The sequence below is a fragment of the Phyllobates terribilis genome, unplaced genomic scaffold (genome assembly GCF_046119375.1).
Source record: "Phyllobates terribilis strain yellow unplaced genomic scaffold, ASM4611937v1 Scaffold_4__5_contigs__length_816908805, whole genome shotgun sequence".
NCBI lineage: Eukaryota > Metazoa > Chordata > Amphibia > Anura > Dendrobatidae > Phyllobates > Phyllobates terribilis.
This window is the reverse complement of record NW_027362764.1, coordinates 80,065,972-80,090,485: the sequence shown is the minus strand read 5'-3', so window position 1 is coordinate 80,090,485 and position 24,514 is coordinate 80,065,972. Positions and strand designations below refer to the sequence as shown.

General features: G+C 43.3%; 1 protein-coding gene across 4 annotated transcripts in view; it reads left to right on the top strand.

Moving 5' to 3' along the window:
* Window positions 1–2,174: 2,174 nt before the first annotated feature.
* Window positions 2,175–24,514, top strand: part of LOC141265016 (uncharacterized) — a 155,240-nt gene continuing 132,900 nt past the window's right edge. The window contains exons 1-4 of one of the 4 annotated variants that reach the window (XM_073677537.1): window positions 2,175–2,208; window positions 2,476–2,600; window positions 2,728–2,817; window positions 3,163–3,712. In XM_073677537.1, the coding sequence (XP_073533638.1) occupies window positions 3,169–3,712 (544 nt within the window). In that variant the 5' untranslated portion in view covers window positions 2,175–2,208; window positions 2,476–2,600; window positions 2,728–2,817; window positions 3,163–3,168. Of the gene's footprint in view, window positions 2,209–2,284; window positions 2,601–2,727; window positions 2,818–2,879; window positions 3,058–3,162; window positions 3,713–24,514 lie in introns of those variants that run through there. The other 3 variants (XM_073677535.1, XM_073677536.1, XM_073677534.1) reach the window with 3 other exon arrangements.

Here is a 24,514-nt window from a genome sequence, read left to right as displayed (position 1 = left end):
GAGGTGCGCATGGATGCGGAAGCCATAGCTGACCGTGGACTCCTTCGCCACCTTGGTGCCCCAATCAAGGGGCACCGCTGCAGCACCCCTGCTTGTACTCGGCCTACCTCCAGGGGGAGGAGCCGCCACGGCCGTGGCCTCGGGGGACCCTCTGGGCTTCATGACGGACCCCTTGCCTTCTCCGGACCTGGTCCTGGTCATCCCGGCCGGGATGGTATTCCTACTGCCCCCCGCCGGCTTGGACCGGGGGGCAGGAGCCGGGGGCCCAGCCCCGGAGGCCAATCCAAGAACAAGCCTGCTTTCCTGAGAAGGGGGCAGACAAAAAGTCCCAGATGGAAAAGCAAAATCTCCCTTCCCAGGAGCTCTCTCCACACCCCAAACACAGCAGCACACGGCAGGCTCTGCCTCTTCGTCTTCCTGCTACCGCGGCTGCTGGCAGCAGACTTGCCTTCCAATAGATCCTTGTAAAAGGATTTAAAGTGTACTCATTCAAATTACAGAGCCAATTTAAATTACAGAGCTTAGACCTGCCTCCACCGCGGGGGGTCTCGACCCACCAGTGGACAGGCACCAGTATTGGGAGAGGGGGGCTGGCCGTCAGGGTCCACCACGGCTCTGGCACAAACCCGGCGACACGGAGGTCGCACGGGCAGGAACGGCCAGGCCGTGTCGGCTTCGCACTCCAGCGTAGTCCCTCTGCCCGCTCGTGCCCGTAACCTCAAAGGGATGTGCAAGCGGCTTTTCTTCCCAGGGCTGTTCCCTGCCCAGCAGGAATGTGGGGGAGCTCAGGTCGGCCTTCCACTGTACTCCCTTACCTCCCTCGCCCTCTTTCCGTTCTCCATCTAACCCCTCGGCTCTGTGGTGTCCGCTCTCCCTCCAGCTCTCTCCTTCTCACAGGTGGACTACCGCGTGTATTCACACTGTGGCGAATTTTTGGGCCCAGGCAAAAGACGTCGTTGAGGTAATGGATAATATGTGCCCCCTTAGAAACGTCCTTGACGACCCATTCGAGGAAGCAACTAAACGCCTCAAATAGTGAGCAGGATATGGAGCACCCCATGGGCAAACAGAGATCTATATAGTATGCTCCTTCCCAGAAGCAGCCCAATAGGTGGACACTATTCGCAGGCACAGTTAGTAAGTAAACGGAGCGCCCCCTCAATGTCTGTTTTGGCCAATAGGGTGCCCCTTCCCAACTTCTTGACCCGCCTGATTGCCTTGTCAAAGGATGTACAGTATATACTACTGTACTTGGTTCCGCATTGATGTTGTCGTTTACTGACCTGCCCCTTGGATATGACAAATTGTGGATTAGTCCGAATGTATTAGGTTCCGTTTTTGGCACGACTCCCAATGGGGATACCACTAAGTATGGTAAGGAAAGTGTTCTGAATGGAACCGTCATTCTACCTAATGATATTTCTTTTTTTAATTTTCTTGTCACAACGTCTGGGTGTTGGTAGGCTGATTTCAGATTTTTACTCCAGCCTTTCTTGATTCTAGAAGGGCATGACATGCCTATATCTGTGTCTCCACCTCCTTTTACTCCTCCACCTCTTTTCTTTTCGCATGACTATATGTACTTGTCACTTTTCCATGTGTTAGTTGTGTCTTCTGAGTAGTTTGTCAGCTTTTTTCTATGTGTTTTCTATGTGTTTTCTATGTGTTTCTATGTGTTTTTGTTTGCCTGCCATTGGTTTTAACGGTGCTCGACGAACCGTTCGACGAACCGTTCGGCGAACATGCTGGTGTTCGATGAACCGAACCGAACCCGAACACTACAGGGGTGGCTCAACACTACTTATTGTTACCCTTAAGCCAGAGTTTGGAGAACACTATTTTAGATCATTATATAGGAAAAAGTATGCCAAACTGTTCCTCTCCAGAAGAAAAATCTCTTTAGTGCCACCTATACCCAACATACGACCCATTAAAGAACTTTTACAAATGACTGAGGTTCTCATCCAAATCGGAGCTGTTCATTTGATATCTGGTCAATGAAGTCAATGCTGTAAATTGCATCCACAAACCTCTAGGCATGGAAACCTTTATGGATTCTTTATTACGACCCAGCAAAAACAAAGAAAAAAATTCTCCTAGACCGCTGGAGGGAAACCAAGATGTTGATAAGTTCCTCCTTATGTTTTCATTTATACGCAAGTAAACCGAGTTTTCGATATACCTATTCTTGGCTTCTGTTTTGTTTTGGTAAGTAAATTATCTAACCCTTGCAAAAATGCAGGAAGTGCTCTTGAAATCCAATAACTCTTAAACATCTTGACTATAGCTGAACCTCCGAGGGAGGGAGAAAAAATAAAGTTTTAGAAGCTCCAGTCTGAAAGAAGAGATTGACTGAACTACACAATGAAAAGCATTCCTGCCCTTGGCTACCATAATTAGGAGAAAACTAGGATTTACATTTATTCCTGTCGCAAACACTTAACCTTATTCTTTACTTCTTTCTCAATGTGACAGCATGGGGCATACCATGGATATATTTCATTAGGCGGAGGAGAATCTGCAGGATGAAGGATCTGTATTCATAACACATCATCGAACTATTTATAGATGTACGAGAAGAAGCGGAATTTAATTTTAAGGTAAGTTGATGGACCACTAAAGCCAGCGAGTGGAGGGTTAATGGGTGGTCTCTGAGAAATTCTAAGCTAATGAAATCCGAGGAATGTTACACATTACATTCCCCAGCTCGTAGTTTTTTTTTTGCAGAGGTCACCACTTTGGATAGCTCTGAACTGATGATAAGTCTTTAATTGGAAGTAGCAGCTCAAGGGACTTGACTCTGCAAGTCTTTCCAAGGTATTCAAGTCATAAAACATCTCTTTTAAGATTCATCTCTGCTAATGAAAAATATTCGAAAGCAAGATGCTACAATGGGAAACACATGCTTGATGGGCTTTTATGTGTATACATAAAAGTGGTTTAGCTTTGTTAGCTTGAATGAATTGATTTTGTATGTTGTGGAGAACAATTAGATGGTGACTTGGGTTTAGCTTAGAGGTCTTCAGAGCAAGATGTGTCCGTAGGATGCTAAGAAATGTAATTTCTTTAGTATTATATTTATTATTTTATGTTGTGGATGAGTTGTTGTGATGATATTTTTTTACTTCTTGTTTTTTTTTTTTTGCTCTTGTATATCTCCAGATAACCATGCTGAGTCGGTGGTCCTTCACATGGATGAGTTGCCTGCTATTTCTGCCTCAATGCTATGGAGTTCCAACTGAGAGATGTCCTGGGGGTCAGTCCTGCACTACCATTCCCATAGAAAATGAACAGTCAAAACCATGTGTGGGTGCCAGATGCCCAGCTAGAGTAAGCAGAACCTCACACTCCTACCAGCAGACAGCTGGTGCTGACATCCTTTACCAGCCTGTGAGAGTGAACCAGCAGACATCAGCATCCACCAGAGTTGACTTCTCCAGTAGTCCTGATGCATGGGGTGGAGCACACAGCAACGTCACCAGGGATTGCAAAGGAATTGAATGTAAACTGCCCCTGAGGATCCGGCTGAAATCTCGAAGCAGAGTTCCTTGTACTGGGGAAGGATGCACACCTGTCGAGGGGCAACAGGGTTTGGTGCGGATGTCAGACCGGGCAGCTCACTTTATTGGGGAGGTGCCAGATCTTCAATTCTCAAACGCTGAGCTAGGAGGCGCTCCACTGGGAGTTCAACTCACCTGCGACATAAAACCAGGTAAGGCTGAAACGTATGCAGGACAATGTATTTTGATTTCATGATATCACTAATAATAAGTTAATTAAATTCTAGCGTCTTCATGTTTCAAGCTTTTCAAAAAGTCAATTTTGGATAGGACATTTACCGGTCTACTACTGCAGTCATTTTTTGCGTCAATGATTTGATTAAAATATCCTACCATTTGACCCTACAGCTCCTAAGCAGACCTATGTGTTTCCATGGTTACAGACTACAAACAAATTACTTGTAGTCAGATCTTGCAGTCACACTTCGCCCTAATTCTTGATAACATGCACATGTTAAGGGGTATAATTGTAAGCTTAAACTGCACTGGTTAATTATTGTCTCTAAACCAAGATACACATTGCTCCACATGGGAGCTGTAGACATAAAATGGTAGGAAATATTTAAACACTATTTCAAAAGTTGCTTTGAGGAAAAAAAGCAAAAATATGTATATGTATATGTATGTATATATATATATATATATAAACTAAAAATGTAATTGACAACTTATTGCTTTTGTTGTGACAAGTTATTCAGATTAATAATTTTCTTATAGTGCCCACTTGCGTTCATATCTTTAATTGTGTCCACTTGTGCTCTTGCCCTTCACCCGTGGACACACATACGCTGTTTGTCTGCTCGCTAACAGAATTAGGAGTTCTGCAGCTGAGGCTATCAGTGACTTCTTCTTTGTACTTGTGAAAGAAGTTGAAACTTTATCTTTATGCTTGAAATTAATTTTGGATTTTATTTTTTACAACAAAAAAATTTCAGAAAAAAAAGTTTGAGTGAAGAAGGTCATGAGGTGTTTCTTTTCACTCGAACTAACATCCTCACAGCCATATATGAGAATGTTAGTTTGAGTGAGTTTGAATTTAACCTAGAGCAGTTGGAAGAGGATAGTGTTGTGAACTGATCTCTACAGTGTGGATAGTCAAGAAAGCATCTACTGTGTCAGGGAGGGCAGAAAAAGACTATACGTAAGCAGGAAATACATGAAGAGCATTTATGTACAGGATAGAAGCTTTGCTGAGCTAGTGAAGACAGCAGCACCCTAAATACACAGAGAACACATGTCGAGCATGTATTACTGGGAGGAATACTCTCAGAAGGGAAAAGTCTGAAACTAATAGAAGGCAGCAAACTGCATATGAGGAAGTCTGAAAATGAATGATGAAATGAAAATTGCACACTGAAAATAAGTGTACATTATTTTTAATGGTAACCGCTAACATTTGTAAAAATCAACCATAACCATTAGGTCCTTGGGTTCAGGTAGACTCGTGCACAGATTTTCAGATTTTGTCTTGGAAAATTCCATTGTAACATGGAATAGTATAAATCCATTTTGACTAGGAAATTCTATTACCTACACATAATTTACAGTAAATGTATTAAAAAAAGAGACAAAAACAATCATTTTTTTTCCAGAATAACATATCTGCAGTTTTGAGTCAAAATGAATAAAAGTTAATATCACCTTCAGCAAATAGTTTGTTTTGCAGTAATTACAAAGTAGTTACAGAGATATCTGAGGAACGTTCGTGGCTGTTTGCAGATATTCTGCTGCCATTACTGGGTTTACACGCTAGAGGCTATCTGCTGGATCATCTGGCACCAACTCCAGCAGGTCCAGGCCTGCAGACTTATGTGGAGACCTTCACATACTCAGGGCATCTTCTGCTGCGGAGCTGTCAGTCTTTCTTCAGATTATTGATGTTGATTTCATGAAAGGAAACTGGATGACAGGTCCTGAGGAAAGAAGTGATTAAATGTTTTAGCTCTATTAATATGTTTAAAACAGGACAAAGGGCATTTAATGGAGCCTACTGTTGGCCATTTATGTAGAACTAGTATTTTTGGGTAGACAGTTCTTGGGGTTAAATAGTTCTGCAAATTTTTATTTAAATCTCTATTATTTCGAGGTCCATGTATCACGTTCTCAGCAGTTATCCTACGAGCCTTGGTCTATGCCAGTGACAGTAACTAGTGGTGTGGGACTAAACAAGTCTTGTTTTTATTTTTTTACAGAACTGGACTTTTTTGTTGGCCAATTTATAAAATACATTGGTATCATTTCTAATTAACCTAGTCAGGTGCCTAGAAGAGAAACATCTGATGATGTGCTCTTCTAGTCAACTGACCGCTGCAGACAATAACAGGCTGCAGCGGTCCTGTGACTTCCAAATGGAACAAACATTGTTTCCAGAGCTGGTGTTGACCTCCAGAGCAAACTGTGCAGAAGTGCTAATTTGCCTATGTTTTTCTTATTTTAAGTGCATCCAAAACTATAAAGAGACAATTTACATATTTCCCAGAGGAGCATTGCGGCTTAAAAGTCTCCTCACCTTGGCATGTCAGGCTTGACATGTCACTGTCGGCAAGGAGAAATGTTACCCCTTGGATCCTGGTCAGACGCCTCTCACCCAGCCAAACCAGATCTCACACTTGGCACTGATGAGGGACAGAACCCTGAAACACAGTGTCTACAAATTGAGATTTTGGTTTTGGCTTTAAGCCTAAGTCAAGTGACAATGCTTGTAAGAGAGTCGATATTGACTTTTAGGATTGCTACCTACTATAGGTGACACTAGAGTTCTAGTTCTCTTCCTCTCTGAAGAGACAATTTGGATAACTATAAAAAACTTTTTTTCTACTACTTACAACCCCTTTAAACATCCTGTGTCTTGTGATGTCGCTATACAGGGTATTGTGATGTCACTAGTCTTACAGTTGGGATGAAGAACCTAATGGCAGTAGACCATACCAGCTAATGTCTTTATTTATATCTCCCTTCTCACAACTCCGTCTCGGCCATCACTTTCAATAGACAGACAACACTTCACATTGAAGGATTTCCCTCTTTCTGTTTGTTTTGTCTGGTTCCCCGCTCTTACAGATACTTTTTTTATGAGACTTCATTAGTATTTGGGTCCATGCATCTTGCTATGTTCTGCATTATCCTGAGTTATGTGTCCGGGGAACTATGCAACTGGAAGTAACATTTTCTGAAAGGCAGCATTATGTTTCAAAGTATCAGGTTGCTTTCCTTGGGCTGCTCTTTATTTGATGTGCTGAGTAGTGTTGAGCCACCCCCGTAGTGTTCGAGTTCGGTTCGGTTCGTCGAACACCCGTGTGTTCGCCGAACTGTTCGTCGAACTGTTCGTCGAACACCTTCGAACACCGTTAAAACCAATGGCAGGCAAACAAAAACACATAGAAACACATAGAAAACACCTTCAAAGGTGTCCAAAAGCTGACAAACTGCTCAGAAGACACAACTAACACATGGAAAAGTGACAAGTACATATAGTCATGCGAAAAGAAAAGAGGTGGAGGAGTAAAAGGAGGGGGAGACACAGATATAGGCATGTCATGCCCTTCTAAAATCCAAAAAGTGAGAAGCCGAGACGGCCAGTCCGCTCCTGCCCGTGCCACCTCCGTGTCGCCGGGTTTGTGCCAGAGCCGCGGTGAACCCTGACGGCCAGCCCCCCTCTCCCAATACTGGTGCCTGTCCGCTGGTGGGTCGAGAGAGCCCCCCTGTGGTGGAGGCAGCTCTAAGCTTTTTAATTTAAATTGTCCCTCTAATTTAAATGAATACACTTTAAATCCATTTACAAGGATCTATTGGAGGGCAAGTCTCATGCCAGCAGCCGCGTAATTCCAGCTCCAGTAGCGTCCACTAAAGCTGCTGCAGTTAAAAAGCTTTTATAAGGATCGAGCTCGGCTGTCCACCGCAAGGCATCCTAGTGCCAGTCCCAGCCCCTATGCCTTGGGGTGCCTCCTGATGCTCTTCACTAAGTATCCCGTGGTCCTGAAGCATTTCCTTTGAAAAAATTAAGTGTCCAAACTACAGGTGGTGTAGCTTGCTTAACAGCCGGGATAATCCGCTGACTAGCAGACACTGCTACTAGGCACAAAGTATTTCCTGGGCTAGATGCAGTTAAAAATTTGTAAGTAGATACTCTCGTTGGATGCTGAGAAAGCATTCCATAGAGTCTCCTGGCACGCCATATATGATTCTCTTAAAAAGCTTGGGGTAGGGGTCTAGGGGACCCTTTTATAGCCAAAATCACGGCCCTGTATCACAATACGTCACCTAGGCTGAAGATAAATGGAACTGTAGCACCGAGGGCTCGGTTGCTACAGACGTATTGCACCTCACCCAGAGGTGTGATATCTCACTCTCAGATAAGGATGGAGTGTGGATCAGGACCCGACACCTGCATGCATTACACCACATTGCCGTGGGGCAGGGCGACCAATATGCCCCTGAGATGGGCACGACAGTCCCTGTCCCTGGCTGGAGTGGGGGGAGGGAACACTGAGGAAGGGGAACCCTGCAGTGCAGGAGCAGGGAGGAAGCAGTTCCTGGGTGCATTGAGAAGGGAGTATAAAAGGTGGGCACCATCTTAGTTCAGTGCAGAGAAGTCTGAGCAGAAGTGGCAGGGAGCAGGGGCTCTGCATGAGCTCTGCTCCGGAGGCGGGCCTAGTAACAGAGGCCCAGGCCTGCAAGAGGGAGAAGGAAGGAAGAGGAGCGGAGAAGGCTCCAGGAACGAGGAATGAAGGGATCCCAGGGGTGCGGACGGGCGAGTCGCCACCGCACGCCCGAATCCACCTGCGTGGAGGGGTCAGGCCAAAGGGGGAGACCGGTCCCCGAACTAGTGGAGGCAGGAAACGACCCTCAGCTAGAAACCGGAGGCTCTGACATTTTATGTGGCGCAGCCCCTTGCTCCACCCGCTAGGAAGGCACCACATAGGGTCAGGGAAACTGGCGCCAAGTTTACCAAGAGGAGGCCCGAGGCAGCCGGACAGAAGTGTTGGTAAGAAAGGCCAGACAAAGGACACACAAAGGGGGTCCTGTGAAGCGCTCCAAAGTTATCTGGGAGTTGTCTGAGCCCCTCACCTGGTGAGCACAGTACGACGTGGGCAGCCGTTACCTGCAGACGTGGTCTGGATAATAAGAACTGTGAGTAAAGGCCCTGAACTGCATCACTGACTCCGTGTCGTTACTGCTGCTGCCCTGCACCATCACCCCCATCCTCCGCATACACTGCCCTGAGGCTATACTCCTCCCGTGGGGAGTTATGCTACGCTCTGCTGCACCCACAACACCAGCCTTAGCGGTCTGCCCTGTAGCGGCGGTTCACTCTGACCGCAATCCACGGGTGGCGTAGTCAGACATTTAAACATCAAAACCACATAAATAGTTCCGCCACTGGTTTGACCGCCCTGAGCCACGGAACCGGATCGCCGCCACGAAGACTACAACCACCAGCATCCACCAAAAAGGGTCCGGCTCCGGGTGTCCCAAGGCCCAGGGGGTGCATCAGAACATTTTCATCACCTTTCACAATCACCAATGGGACAAGGCAGGGATGTCCTCTGTCCCCTCTCTTATACATCCTAGTGACGGAGCACCTGCTCTCATCAATTCGCCATAACCCCAATATTAGGTGGATTGAGGTGGGAGGCACCGAGTACAAGTGCTCTCTATTTTCTGATGATGTCCTAGTATATATCACTCAATCACATATATCCATCCCTGCTGTTATGGCTGAAATAGATCACTTTGTTACATGGTAAAATTTTAAAATCAATGCAGCGAAGTCTGAGGCCCTCGATGTCTCCCTCCCTAAATCCATATAGGATTCCATCCAGTCCAACTTTCCCTTTGCCTGGCCCTCACAGGGTATCAAATACTTAGGAATTCCTATTCATAGAGACCTCTCCCATCTATGTTATCTTAATTTTGGGCCCTTTATTGAACAATTCCATACAGACCACGGTTGGCAAGTTAGAACTGTAAGATTCACTACGTGAACCACTGGTGTTTTGTGGAAAAGCACATGTACACCGCGTTCCAAATTATTATGCAAAAAGTGTTTAGGAGTGATAAGGGAAGAATTTGTTTGTTTGTCAGTTAAACTCATTGATGGTGATGTGTGTCAGGGCTCTTTATATCACTGTAAGCAATTGCAGACACCTGTGCTAATTAGTTTGGCAGGTGTGTCCAATGAAAGGCAAGACTACTTAAGAAGGCTCTCTCACATTATTAAGCAGCCTACATTTTCTGCCAAAATGGGAAAGAAAAAGGATGTGTCGGCTGCTGAGAAGCAACAAATTGTGGAGTGTTTAGGTCAAGGCATGACTACAATCAACATTGTGCGATGATCAGGATGAAGTGTCTTGGCAATCAAGAAGTATGTAGCTGATTCACAGTACACACGTGTGCGTGCTGATAAGGGCAAATTGAGGACTCTTTCCTACAGGCAATTACGTCAGGTTGAAACAGCAGCGGCAAAAAAGCCTTGTCATAGCAGCAGACAAGTTTTTGAAGCTGCTTGTGCCTCCAACGTCCCCCGAACAACAAGATGCAGGGTCCTTCAGAGGTTTGCAGCTGTGCATATGCCATCCTGTCGACCTCCTCTATCCACTTCACACAAGCAGAAACGGCTCCAGTGGGCCAAACATTACATGAAGACTGATTTCAAAACTGTTTTGTTCACGGATGAGTGCCGTGCAGCGCTCGATGGTCCAGATGAATGGAGTGGAGGATGGCTGGTTGATGGACACCCCACGCAAACACGGCTACAGCGCCAACAAGGAGGAGATGGAGTAATGTTTTGGGCTGGAATCATGGGGAGAGAGATTGTCGGCCCCTTTAGGATCCCTGAAGGCGCTAAAGATGAACTCCATAATGTATGTGGATTTTCTCAAACAGCACTTCCTGCCATGGTTCAAGAAGAAGAACCGTGTATTTCACAGCAAGATCATTTTTCTGCATGATAATGCACCATCTCATGCTGCACATAAAACATCTGCATCTCTGGCTGATATGGGCATAAAAGGGGACAAACTTATGGTGTGACCCCCATGCTCCCCTGACCTCTACCCCATTCAGAACCTTTGGAGCATCATTAAAAAGAGTGTCTATGATGGCGGGAGGCAGTTCACATCTAAGCAACAGCTCTGGGAGGGTATTCTGTCCTCATGCAAAACAATTGAAGCAGAAACCATCCAAAACCTGACAAATTCAATGGACGAGAGAGTTCAGAAGCTCCTTTCGAACAAGGGGTCCTATGTGAAAATGTAGCATCACCTAGAATAAAGTTTTGAGTTGAAAACTGTTTGATTTCAGTTTCTAACAACCTGCTAATGCTTATAATTTCAAAAATGACCATTTTTTTGGTCTTTATTAAAATGAAAAGGTTGATCGAAAAGTTTGGGGGATCTAAGAGTGTGGCAACCCAGTAGTCATGATTACTTCGAATTCTGACAATATGAGAGTCATGCTGCAGGTAGTGCAGCAAGAAGGCACTTATGTGTCTTGCGCATCTCGGAGCCCCAAAATTATTTTCCGGGCTAGATGCAGCTAAAAATTATTTTTAATTTTAAATCTGGTGAAGCTTATTATAGATGGCCTAATAGGATCAGTGCTGCACACTGCTACAAAGCCCAAATTATTTTCCAGTCAAGATACAGATAAACATGATTAGTAATTTGAAAGCTTAAAACGGTTGGTAGGGTGATTTTAACCAATCATCAAGCTTTTACTCTCCCCAGGATGACACAGGGGTAGAAAAGTCGTTTCGGATCCATGATTTGTTCATCTTTATGAACGTGAGTCTGTCTACATTATCAGTGGAGAGCCGCGTGCGCTTATCTGTCAGCACACCACCAGCAGCGCTGAACACACGTTCAGACAGAACGCTGGCTGCGGGGCATGACAAGATCTCCAAGGCGTAAGTGGCTAGCTCCGGCCATTTATCCAGATTGGAAGCCCAAAAAGAGCAAGGGTCCAGTGACACAGTCGTGGCTTCAATGTTTACTTGGAGATACTCCTGTACCATCGTCTCTAGGCGTTGACTATGTGTCAGACTTCTTGTCTCCTGTGGCCTTGCAAAGGATGGGCTAAAAAAGTGGTGAAATGATTCCGCAAAATTGATGTTACCAGCAGATACTGTAGTTCTGTTACGGTTTGAGTGCTGAACACTTGACGGTCCCACGGTTGGCAAGTTGGAACTGTGAGATTCACTACGTGCACCACTGGTATTTTGTGGAAAAGCACATGTAAGATTCTGCAACAGTCTCTGCTGATACTCCTGCATGCGTGCATCCCTTTCTATGGCAGGAATAATTTCTGCAAATTTACTTTTGTACCGGGGATCTAACAGTGTGGCAACCCAGTAGTCAGGATTATTTCTAATTCTCACAATTCGAGGGTCATGTTGCAGGTAGTGCAGCAAGAAGGCACTCATGTGTGTTGCGCATCCAGGAGCACCAAGTCCCTGTTGTGTTGGTGGCGAGGTAGCAATCATGCTTCCTTCCTCTGTCCTCTCCCCCCAACCTCGCACAACAGAAATGTGATCAAGGTCTCCCTCATCTGATGAGTCTTCCATCAGTTCGTCCTCCACTTCTTCCTGGGCTCCTGCACCTTCCTCACTAGTTTGGCTGCTACCATGCGCCCTGGTAAAATCATCTCCCCCACCCTCACATGCCTGCCGCCTTGGTGCTGCCGACCGTCTGGACCTTGCAGATGTTAGCCCTTCCGCATACAACTCCTCCTCCTCTACTTCCTCCACCTCCTCTTGTGCCACCACCTGACTCCGAATTCTGTTTAACATGTGCTCCAGCATGTAAGTCACCGGAATAGTCATGCTGATAATGGCATCGTCAGCACTAAACATCTTCGTCGCCATTTCAAAACTGTGCAGAAGGGTGCATAGGTCCCTGATCTGAGACCACTCCTCCAGCGTGATTTGCCCCACCTCTGAATCTCGTTGGCCCAGGCTATACGTCAGAACGTATTGCACCAGGGCTTGTCGGTGCTGCCACAGTCGCTGCAACATGTGCAGAGTTGAATTCCACCGGGTAGGCACATCGCATTTTAGCCGGTGAAGTGGCAGGCCCAACGACTTCTGTAGAGATGTAAGTCGCTGAGCTGCGGGATGCGAACGGCGGAAGTGAGCACACAGCGACCGTGCCCTCTGCAGAAGGCCATCTAGTCTGGGATAGTGGGCTAAAAATTGCTGGACAACCAGGTTCAACACGTGAGCCATACAAGGCACGTGTGTGACATTGCCCCGGCGAAGGGCCGCACCCAGGTTTGCAGCATTGTCGCACACGGCCTTCCCTGGTTTCAGGTCCAGTGGAGACAACCATTCATGAAATTGGTTCTCCAGAGCTGGCCACAACTCCTCAGCTGTGTGACTCACATTTCCCAGACATTTCAATGTAAAAACCGCCTGATGACGTTGAGCCCTACTGCCAGCATAGTAAGGAGGTGTGCAGGATCCCTTCTGCGCAGTTAGAAAGCTTGTGGCATGACCAGACAGGCTTTGGGTGCAGGTGGAAGACCGAGAGGAGGTTGAGGAGGCAGAAGCAGTGGAGGAAAAATGACATAAAGAGGATTGACGCACAACTCGTGGGGACGGCAAGACTTGGACAGCAGCCCCTTGTCCTGCTGTCACCATAGTTACCCAGTGCCCAGTCAGCGACATGTAACGCCCCTGTCCATGCCTACTCGTCCAAGTGTCTGTGGTGAAATGCACCCTGTCACACACAGAGTTTCTCAAAGAAGCGGTGATGTTGTGTGCGACATGCTGGTGGAGCGCAGGCACACCTTTCTTTGAGAAGTAGTGCCGACTGGGCATCTGGTACTAGGGCACTGCGACGGACATAAGGTCTCGAAAATCCTCTGTGTCCACCAGGCGGAAAGGCAGCATTTCTGTAGCCAAGAGCTTGCAGATGGTGAAATTCAACCTCTTAGCTTTCTCATGGCTAGGAGGAAATGGTCTTTTACTTGTCCACATCTGAGGGACCGAGGGCTGGCTATTGTGCTTAGACGGGGTTGATAAGGGTGTCCCCGGCAAACTGCCGGTCTGTGAGGAAGATGCAGGCGGACATGTTAGGTTGCCTTGATCCAAAGGTGGTGCTATCGATGTCGGACAGCGCTCAAGACCAGCTGGTGTTACCACCTCCAAAGAAAATGATGACCTGCCAATCACGCTGGCTGTTGCGGGTAAAGAGGTGGCAGGTCTGCGCCCCAAAACAGGTGTGACTGCTGTCCCCCCAGTCACAGAGGATGAAGAGGCCGCGGATGCACAAGATATGGCAGACGGTGGTTGGCCCGGCCGGCTAGACCGCATTGTAGCACACTGAGCTTCCCACTGCAACTTATGCTTCATGTCCATGTGCCGGTTCATGCATGAAGTACTCAAACTATGTATTTTTTGGCCTCTACTTAGCTTTTGCTGACAAATGTTACAGATAACACGAGTTGGGTCATCTTTATCGATCTGAAAAAATGCCCAGGCTATGCAAGGCTTAGCACCCATGCGACCTGAAGAGCCACCACGACTTGTGGTGAGAGGCAGAGTTGTGTTTGAGGATGCAGTTGTTGACGTGCTTCCAGTACTACGTCTCTGTCCAGGAAGGCGCAACCTGACCTCGTCGTCACTAGCATCTTCCTCCACCTCCTCTGCTGACCTCATCTCTTGGCTGACTGTGGGTTGACAGTAAGTGGGATCTCCGACCTCATCATCATCACCCTGTGCGTTATCACACCCGTCGTCCTCAGAGCCAACCTGTTCCTGCCCTGACAAAAAACTAAAGTTGTCGCTCCAATCAGGTATTTGAGTCTTATCATCGTCTTCCTCATTGTCTCCACCAACAGGAGTTACAGTTTGGGAATGAGGGTCTACATTATGGTCAGAACCTTCTGCGTCTGGTCCTGGATCCGACTCATAAAGATTCTGGGCATCAGTGCAGATCATTTCCTCGTCTGGATTCACAGAAGCGCTGGAGTCGACCTCTGATTCCCAGGCTATATTATGAGTAAACAGCTCTGCAGACTCAACCATCTGTTCTACCTCATACTCAGACGGGCAGCTGGAGATTTGGGAGCTGTGAGGAAGCAAGTGCGATTTGGGTGACACCTTTGAGGACTGGAGTATTTGTGATGTTGAAGTTGATGTGGAGGAGAGCCCACTTAAAGGAGCACTTGATATCCGTTGAAGCACCTGCTGTTTTTGTGCCTCATCTGGAATTTGTAGCGATTGGCGTGGCCGTAAGAAAGGGATCTTATCACATTGTCCGCTAAAAGAAGTAGACATTTTAGTTTGGCTGGAAGATGGTCTTTCTTCTGCACCTACCCCACGGACACAACCTTTTTTCCCCTTCCCAACACGCCTATTCCCCTTTCCACCAGCAGCAGGCCTTTTTCCACTCATTTTGGTGGTTAACTAATTCACAACTCTGGAGTTGTTTGCACAAAAAAACAATGGATGGTAACCGAGCAGAGCTGAGTGGCCAAACTGTGGTATTAGGCCAAAACTATTGGCTGGGTTAGATGCAGAAAAAAATTATTTTTAATTTGCAACCTGATGGAGGTCAGTATAGATGGACTAATAGACCAAGTCCCACACACCGCTAGAAGCCCAAATATTTTTTCAGAGCTAGATGCAGAAAAATTTTTTATTCAATTTGCAACCTGATGGAGGTCAGTATAGATGGACTAATAGACCAAGTCCCACACACTGCTAGAAGCCCAAATATTTTTTCAGAGCTAGATGCAGAAAAAAATTATTTTTAATTTGCAACCTGATGGAGGTCAGTATAGATGGACTAATAGACCAAGTCCCACACACCGCTAGAAGCCCAAATATTTTTTCAGAGCTAGATGCAGAAATTTTTTTTATTCAATTTGCAACCTGCTGGAGGTCAGTATAGATGGACTAATAGACCAAGTCCCACACACTGCTAGAAGCCCAAATATTTTTTCAGAGCTAGATGCAGAAAAAAATTATTTTTAATTTGCAACCTGATGGAGGTCAGTATAGATGGACTAATAGACCAAGTCCCACACACCGCTAGAAGCCCAAATATTTTTTCAGAGCTAGATGCAGAATTTTTTTTTATTCAATTTGCAACCTGATGGAGGTCAGTATAGATGGACTAATAGACCAAGTCCCACATACTGCTAGAAGCCCAAATATTTTTTCAGAGCTAGATGCAGAAAAAAATTATTTTTAATTTGCAACCTGATGGAGGTCAGTATAGATGGACTAATAGAACAAGTCCCACACGCTGCTAGAAGCCCAAATATTTTTTCAGAGATAAATGAAGAAAAAAATTATTTTTAATTTGCAACCTGATGGAGGTCAGTATAGATGGACTAATAGACCAAGTCCCACACACTGCTAGAAGCCCAAATATTTTTTCAGAGCTAGATGCAGAAAAAAATTATTTTTAATTTGCAACCTGATGGAGGTCAGTATAGATGGACTAATAGAACAAGTCCCACACGCTGCTAGAAGCCCAAATATTTTTTCAGAGATAAATGAAGAAAAAAATTATTTTTAATTTGCAACCTGATGGAGGTCAGTATAGATGGACTAATAGACCAAGTCCCACACACTGCTAGAAGCCCAAATATTTTTTCAGAGCTAGATGCAGAAAAAAATTATTTTTAATTTGCAACCTGATGGAGGTCAGTATAGATGGACTAATAGACCAAGTCCCACACACCGCTAGAAGCCCAAATATTTTTTCAGAGCTAGATGCAGAAATTTTTTTTATTCAATTTGCAACCTGATGGAGGTCAGTATAGATGGACTAATAGACCAAGTCCCACACACTGCTAGAAGCCCAAATATTTTTTCAGAGCTAGATGCAGAAAAAAATTATTTTTAATTTGCAACCTGATGGAGGTCAGTATAGATGGACTAATAGAACAAGTCCCACACGCTGCTAGAAGCCCAAATATTTTTTCAGAGATAAATGAAGAAAAAAATTATTTTTAATTTGCAACCTGATGGAGGTCAGTATAGATGGACTAATAGACCAAGTCCCACACACTGCTAGAAGCCCAAATATTTTTTCAGAGCTAGATGCAGAAAAAAATTATTTTTAATTTGCAACCTGATGGAGGTCAGTATAGATGGACTAATAGAACAAGTCCCACACGCTGCTAGAAGCCCAAATATTTTTTCAGAGATAAATGAAGAAAAAAATTATTTTTAATTTGCAACCTGATGGAGGTCAGTATAGATGGACTAATAGACCAAGTCCCACACACTGCTAGAAGCCCAAATATTTTTTCAGAGCTAGATGCAGAAAAAAATTATTTTTAATTTGCAACCTGATGGAGGTCAGTATAGATGGACTAATAGACCAAGTCCCACACACCGCTAGAAGCCCAAATATTTTTTCAGAGCTAGATGCAGAAAAAAATTATATTCATTTTGCAACCTGCTGGAGGTCAGTATAGAAGGACTAATAGAACAAGTCCCACACACTGCTAGAAGCCCAAATATTTTTTCAGAGCTAAATGAAGAAAAAAATTATTTTTAATTTGCAACCTGATGGAGGTCAGTATAGATGGACTAATAGACCAAGTCCCACACATTGCTAGAAGCCCAAATATTTTTTCAGAGCTAGATGCAGAAAAAAATTATATTCAGTTTGCAACCTGATGGAGGTCAGTATAGATGGACTAATAGAATGATGCTATGCCCAAAAGATTTTACTTCACTAGGTGCAGTAAAAAAATTGGTATTCTATACACAGGTGGTATATCTTGCAACACAGATAGGCTACTCCACTGACTAACACACTCTGCAATAGGCCAAAAAGGATTAGCTTTGCTAGATTCAGCCAAATGCTGTGAAAAAAACTTGCACAGCACTGGCACAGACCTGCCTGGCAAAAACTGATAGGAACTGATGTAACCTAGTCCTGAAAAGGACTCCAATTACAATTAGTCTTTACTCCCACAATCTATCTATTTAAGAGCACAGACCTGCCTGATAAAAGTCGTAGGAAATGCTGTAACCTAGTCCTTAAAAGGACTGCAATCACAACTATTCCCTACTCCCAAGCTATCTGTATATTTGTGCGAAAATTGGCTTGAAATTAACAAGGTATAGCGCACACAGCAACAGCGGTGCCGTCTAACACGCAGCTGCAGCAGTGAGAAAATGGTGGCGACGGGGAAAATGGCTTGGTCTTATAGGGCAAGGACATGTGACATACACTGCCAATGACACATGCCCTTGCTTGTGTGAAAAAAAGCACTTCGCTCCGTGTGTGCGCTGCTGATAGGCTGACAGATTGCACCTCCCCACTGCAAATGCGGGAAAGAGAAAAAAAAATGGAGATCTTCATTGTTCCTGCAGAGATCCATCCCCTGCCCCTCCCCCCGCCCCGCTGTACACTCAAACTGCGTATTAACATTAATTTTCATCATTACTGAGAAAAAATCCAGTTATGATTTTGGTGCACGAACAGTTATCGAACATAACCTCGAACAGCCGAATTTTTCTCAAATTGTTCGTGTTCGCCGATCGGCTCGAACACCGCCCAAAACAGCTCGAATTTGAGATTGGCGAACAGTTCGAGTAGAACAACGCTCATCTCTAGTGCTGAGTGATTGTTTAATTATCCACTGCCAATAGTGACTGGCTGACACTAAATAGGAATAGGAACAAATATAGTTATATATAAAAAGTACAAACTATTTGTGTGGGTATATGCTATTATTATGTTAGCAAAAACCTCATCAAAAGTAGATAACCTGCACTTATCTCAAGAAGGGATATATCTGGCTCACTGTGAAGGGAGAAATGCCACCATATTCACTACTATGAGAGTTTGAAAATCACCTAGCAAAGGAATATCAGACACTGTAATGTCTCAGAACAAAGGTAACAAGTACAGGGATGTCACAGTACTGGTATAGTAAACACAGTGATGTCACAGTACTGGTATAATAAACAGTGATGTCACAGTACAGGGATAATAAACACAGTGATGTCACAGTACAGAGATAATAAACACAGTGATGTCACAGTACAGAGATAATAAACACAGTGATGTCACAGTACAGGGATAATATACACAGTGATGTCACAGTACAGGGATAATAAACACAGTGATGTCACAGTACAGGGATAAAAAACACAGTGATGTCACAGTACAGAGATAATAAACACTGATGTCACAGTACAGAGATAATAAACACAATGATGTCACAGTATAGGGATAATAAATACAGTGATGTCACAGTACAGGGATAATACACACAGTGATGTCACAGTACAGAGATAATACACACAGTGATGTCACAGTACAGAGATAATATACACAGTGATGTCACAGTACAGAGATAATAAACACAGTGATGTCACAGTACAGGGATAATATACACAGTGTTGTCACAGAACAGGGATAATACACAGTGATGTCACAGTACAGAGATAACAAAGAGTGATGTCACAGTACTGGTATAGTAAACACAGTGATGTCACAGTACAGGGAAAATACACACAGTGATGTCACAGTACAGTGATAATAAACACAGTGATGTCACAGTACAGGGATAATAAACACAGTGAAGTCACAGTACAGGGATAATAAACACAGTGATGTCACAGAACAGGGATAATAAACACAGTGATGTCACAGTACAGTGATAATAAACACAGTGATGTCACAGTACAGGGATAATACACAGTGATGTCACAGTACAGGGATAATAGACACAGTGATGTCACTGTACAGGGATAATAAACACAGTGATGTCACAGTACAGGGATAATAAACACAGTGAAGTCACAGTACAGGGATAATAGACACAGTGATGTCACTGTACAGGGATAATAAACACAGTGAAGTCACCGTACAGGGATAACAGACACAGTGATGTCACAGTACAAAGATAATAAACACAGTGATGTCACAGTACAAAGATAATATACACAGTGATGTCACAGTACAGGGATAATATACACAGTGATGTCACAGTACAGAGATAATATACACAGTGATGTCAAGTACAGGGATAATACATACAGTGATGTCATAGTACAGGGATAATAGACACAGTGATGTCACTGTACAGGGATAATAAACACAGTGATGTCACAGTACAGGGATAAGAAACACAGTGAAGTCACTGTACAGGGATAATACATACAGTGATGTCATAGTACAGGGATAATAAACACAGTGATGTCACAGTGCAGTGATAATACACACAGTGATGTCACAGTACAGGGATAATACACACTGTGATGTCACAGTACAGAGATAATACACACAGTGATGTCCAGTGCAGGGATAATACACACAGTGATGTCACAGTACACGGATAATAAACACAGTGATGTCACAGTACAGGGTTAATATACAGAGTAATGTCACAGTACAGAGATAATAAACACAGTGATGTCACAGTACAGAGATAATAAACACAGTGATGTCACAGTACAGGGATAATAAAGACAGTGGTGTCACAGTACAGGGATAATAAGCACAGTGATGTCACAGTACAGAGATAAAAAACAGTGATGTCACAGTACAGGTATAATGAACACAGTGATGCCACAATACAGAGAAAATAAGCACAGTGATGTCACAGTACAGAGATAATAAACACAGTGAAGTCGCAGTACAGGGATAATAGACACAGTGATGTCACTGTACAGGGATAATAAACACAGTGAAGTCACAGTACAGGGATAACAGACACAGTGATGTCACAGTACAAAGATAATAAACACAGTGATGTCACAGTACAAAGATAATATACACAGTGATGTCACAGTACAGGGATAATATACACAGTGATGTCACAGTACAGGGATAATATACACAGTGATGTCACAGTACAGAGATAATATACACAGTGATGTCAAGTACAGGGATAATACATACAGTGATGTCATAGTACAGGGATAATAGACACAGTGATGTCACTGTACAGGGATAATAAACACAGTGATGTCACAGTACAGGGATAAGAAACACAGTGAAGTCACTGTAGAGGGATAATACATACACTGATGTCATAGTACATGGATAATAAACACAGTGATGTCACAGTGCAGTGATAATACACAAAGTGATGTCACAGTACAGGGATAATACACACTGTGATGTCACAGTACAGAGATAATACACACAGTGATGTCACAGTACAGGGATAATACACACGGTGATGTCACAGTACACGGATAATAAACACAGTGATGTCACAGTACAGGGTTAATATACAGAGTAATGTCACAGTACAGAGATAATAAACACAGTGATGTCACAGTACAGAGATAATAAACACAGTGATGTCACAGTACAGGGATAATAAAGACAGTGGTGTCACAGTACAGGGATAATAAGCACAGTGATGTCACAGTACAGAGATAAAAAACAGTGATGTCACAGTACAGGTATAATGAACACAGTGATGCCACAATACAGAGAAAATAAGCACAGTGATGTCACAGTACAGAGATAATAAACACAGTGATGTCACAGTACAGGGATAGTAAATACAAAGATGTCACAGTACAGGGATAATAAACACAGTGATGTCACAAATCAGGGATAATACACAGTGATGTCACAGTACAGGGATAATACACAGTGATGTCACAGTACTGGTATAGTAAACACAGTGATGTCACAGTACATGGATAATAAACACCGTGATGTCACAGTGCAGGGATAATACACACAGTGATGTCACACTACAAGGATAATATACACAGTGATGTCACAGTACAGAGATAATAAACGCAGTGATGTCACAGTATAGAGATAATAAACTCAGTGATGTCACAGTGCAGAGATAATAAACACAGTGATGTCACAGTACAGAGATAACATACACAGTGATGTCACATTACAGAGATAATAAACACAGTGATGTCACAGTACAGGGATAATAAACACAGTGAAGTCACAGTAGAAGGATAATAAACACAGTGATGACACAGTACAGAGATAATAAATATTGTGTTGTCACAGTACAGAGATAATAAACGCAGTGATGTCACAGTACAGAGATAATAAACACAGTGATGTCACAGTACAGGGATAGTAAATACAAAGATGTCGCAGTACAGGTATAATAAACACAGTGATATCAGAGTACATAGATAATATACAGAGCAATGTCACAATACAGGGATAATACGCACAGTGATGTCACAGTACAGGGATAATACACAATGATGTCACAGCAGAGGGATAATAAACACAGTGATGTCAGAGTATAGAGATAATAAACACAGTGATGTCAGAGTACAGAGATAATAAACACAGTGCTGTCAGAGTACAGGGATAATACACACTGTGATGTCACAGTACAGGGATAATACACACAGTGATGTCACAGTACAGAGATAATAAACACAGTGATGTCACAGTACAGAGATAATAAACAGTGATGTCAAAGTACAGGGATAATTCATACTGTGATGTCACAGTACAGCGATAATAAACACAGTGATGTCACAGTACAGGGATAATACACACTGTGATGTCATAGTACAGAGATGATAAACACAGTATTGTCACAGTACAGAGATAATAAACACAATGATGTCACAGTGTAGGGATAATAAATACAGTGATGTCACAGTACAGGGATAATAAACACAGTGATGTCACAGTACAGAGATAATATACACAGTGATGTCACAGTACAGAGATAATAAACACAGTGATGTCACATTACAGAGATAACAAAGAGTGATGTCACAGTACTAGTATAGTAAACACAGTGATGTCACAGTACAGGGAAAATAAACACAGTGATGTCACAGTACAGTGATAATAAACACAGTGATGTCACAGTACAGGGATAATACACAGTGATGTTACTGTACAGGGATAATAAACACAGTGAAGTCACAGTACAGGGATAATAAACAAAGTGATGTCACAGTACAGGGATAATAAACACAGTGATGTCACAATACAGTGATAATAAACACAGTGATGTCACAGTACAGGGATAATACACAGTGAAGTCACAGTACAGAGATAATAGACACACCGATGTCACTGTACAGGGATAATAAACACAGTGAAGTCACAGTACAGGGATAATAGACACAGTGATGTCACTGTACAGGGATAATAAGCACAGTGATGTCACTGTACAGGGATAATAAACAGTGAAGTCACAGTACAGGGATAATAAACACAATGATGTCACAGTACAGTGATAATAAACACAGTGATGTCACAGTACAGGGATAATACACAGTGATGTCACAGTACAGGTATAATAGACACAGTGATGTCTCTGTACAGGGATAATAAACACAGTGATGTCACTGTACAGGGATAATAAATACAGTGAAATCACAGTACAGGGATAATAGACACAGTAATGTCACAGTACAAAGATAATTAACACAGTGATGTCACAGTACAGAGATAATATACAAAATGATGTCACAGTACAGGGATAATATACACAGTGATGTCACAGTACAGAGATAAAATACACAGTTATGTCACAGTACAGGGATAATACACAATGATGTCACAGTACACAGATAATAAACACAGTGATGTCACAGTACAGGGATAATATACACAGTGATGTCACAGAACAGGGATAATACACAGTGATGCCACAGTACAGAGATAACAAAGAGTGATGTCACAGTACTAGTATAGTAAACACAGTGATGTCACAGTACAGGGAAAATACACACAGTGATGTCACAGTACAGTGATAATAAACACAGTGATGTCACAGAACAGGGATAATACACAGTTATGTTACTGTACAGGGATAATAAACACAGTGATGTCACAGTACAGGGATAATAAACACAGTGAAGTCACAGTACAGGGATAATAAACACAGTGATGTCACAGTACAGTGATAATAAACACAGTGATGTCACAGTACAGGGATAATACACAGTGATGTCACAGTACAGGGATAATACACAGTGATGTCACAGTACAGGTATAATAGACACAGTGATGTCACTGTTCAGGGATAATAAACACAGTGATGTCACAGTACAGGGATAATAAACACTGTGAAGTCACAGTACAGGGATAATAGACACAGTGATGTCACTGTACAGGGATAATAAAGACAGTGAAGTCACAGTACAGGGATAATATACACAGTGAAGTCACAGTACAGGGATAATAGACACAGTGATGTCACTGTACAGGGTTAATAAACACAGAAGTCACAGTACAGGGATAATAAACACAGTGATGTCACTGTACAGGGATAATAAACTCAGTGAAGTCACAGTGCAGGGATAATAGACACAGTGAAGTCACAGTACAAAGATAATTAACACAGTGATGTCAGTACAGAGATAATATACACAGTGATGTCACAGTACAGGGATAATATACACAGTGATGTCACTGTACAGAGATAATATACACAGTGATGTCACAGTACAGAAATAATACACATTGTGATGTCACAGTACAGAGATAATACACACATTGATGTCACAGTACAGGGATAATACGCAATGATGTCACAGTACAGGGATAATAAACATAGTGATGTCACAGTATAGAGATAATAAACTCAGTGATGTCACAGTACAGAGATAATAAACACAGTGATGTCACAGTACAGGGATAATACACACTGATGTCATAGTACAGGGATAATAAACACAGTGATGTCACAGTACAGGGATAATATAAACAGTGATGTCACAGTGCAGGGATAATAAACACAGTGATGTCACAGTACAGGGAAAATAAACACAGCAATGTCACAGTACAGAGATAATAAACACAGTGAAGTCACAGTACAGAGATAATAAACACAGTGATGCCATAGTACAGGGATAATAAACACAGTGATGTCACAGTACAGGGATAATATACACCGTGATGTCACAGTGCAGGGATAATACACACAGTGATGTCATAGTCAGGGATAATACACACAGTGATGTCACAGTACAGGGATAATACACAATGATGTCACAGTACAGGGATAAT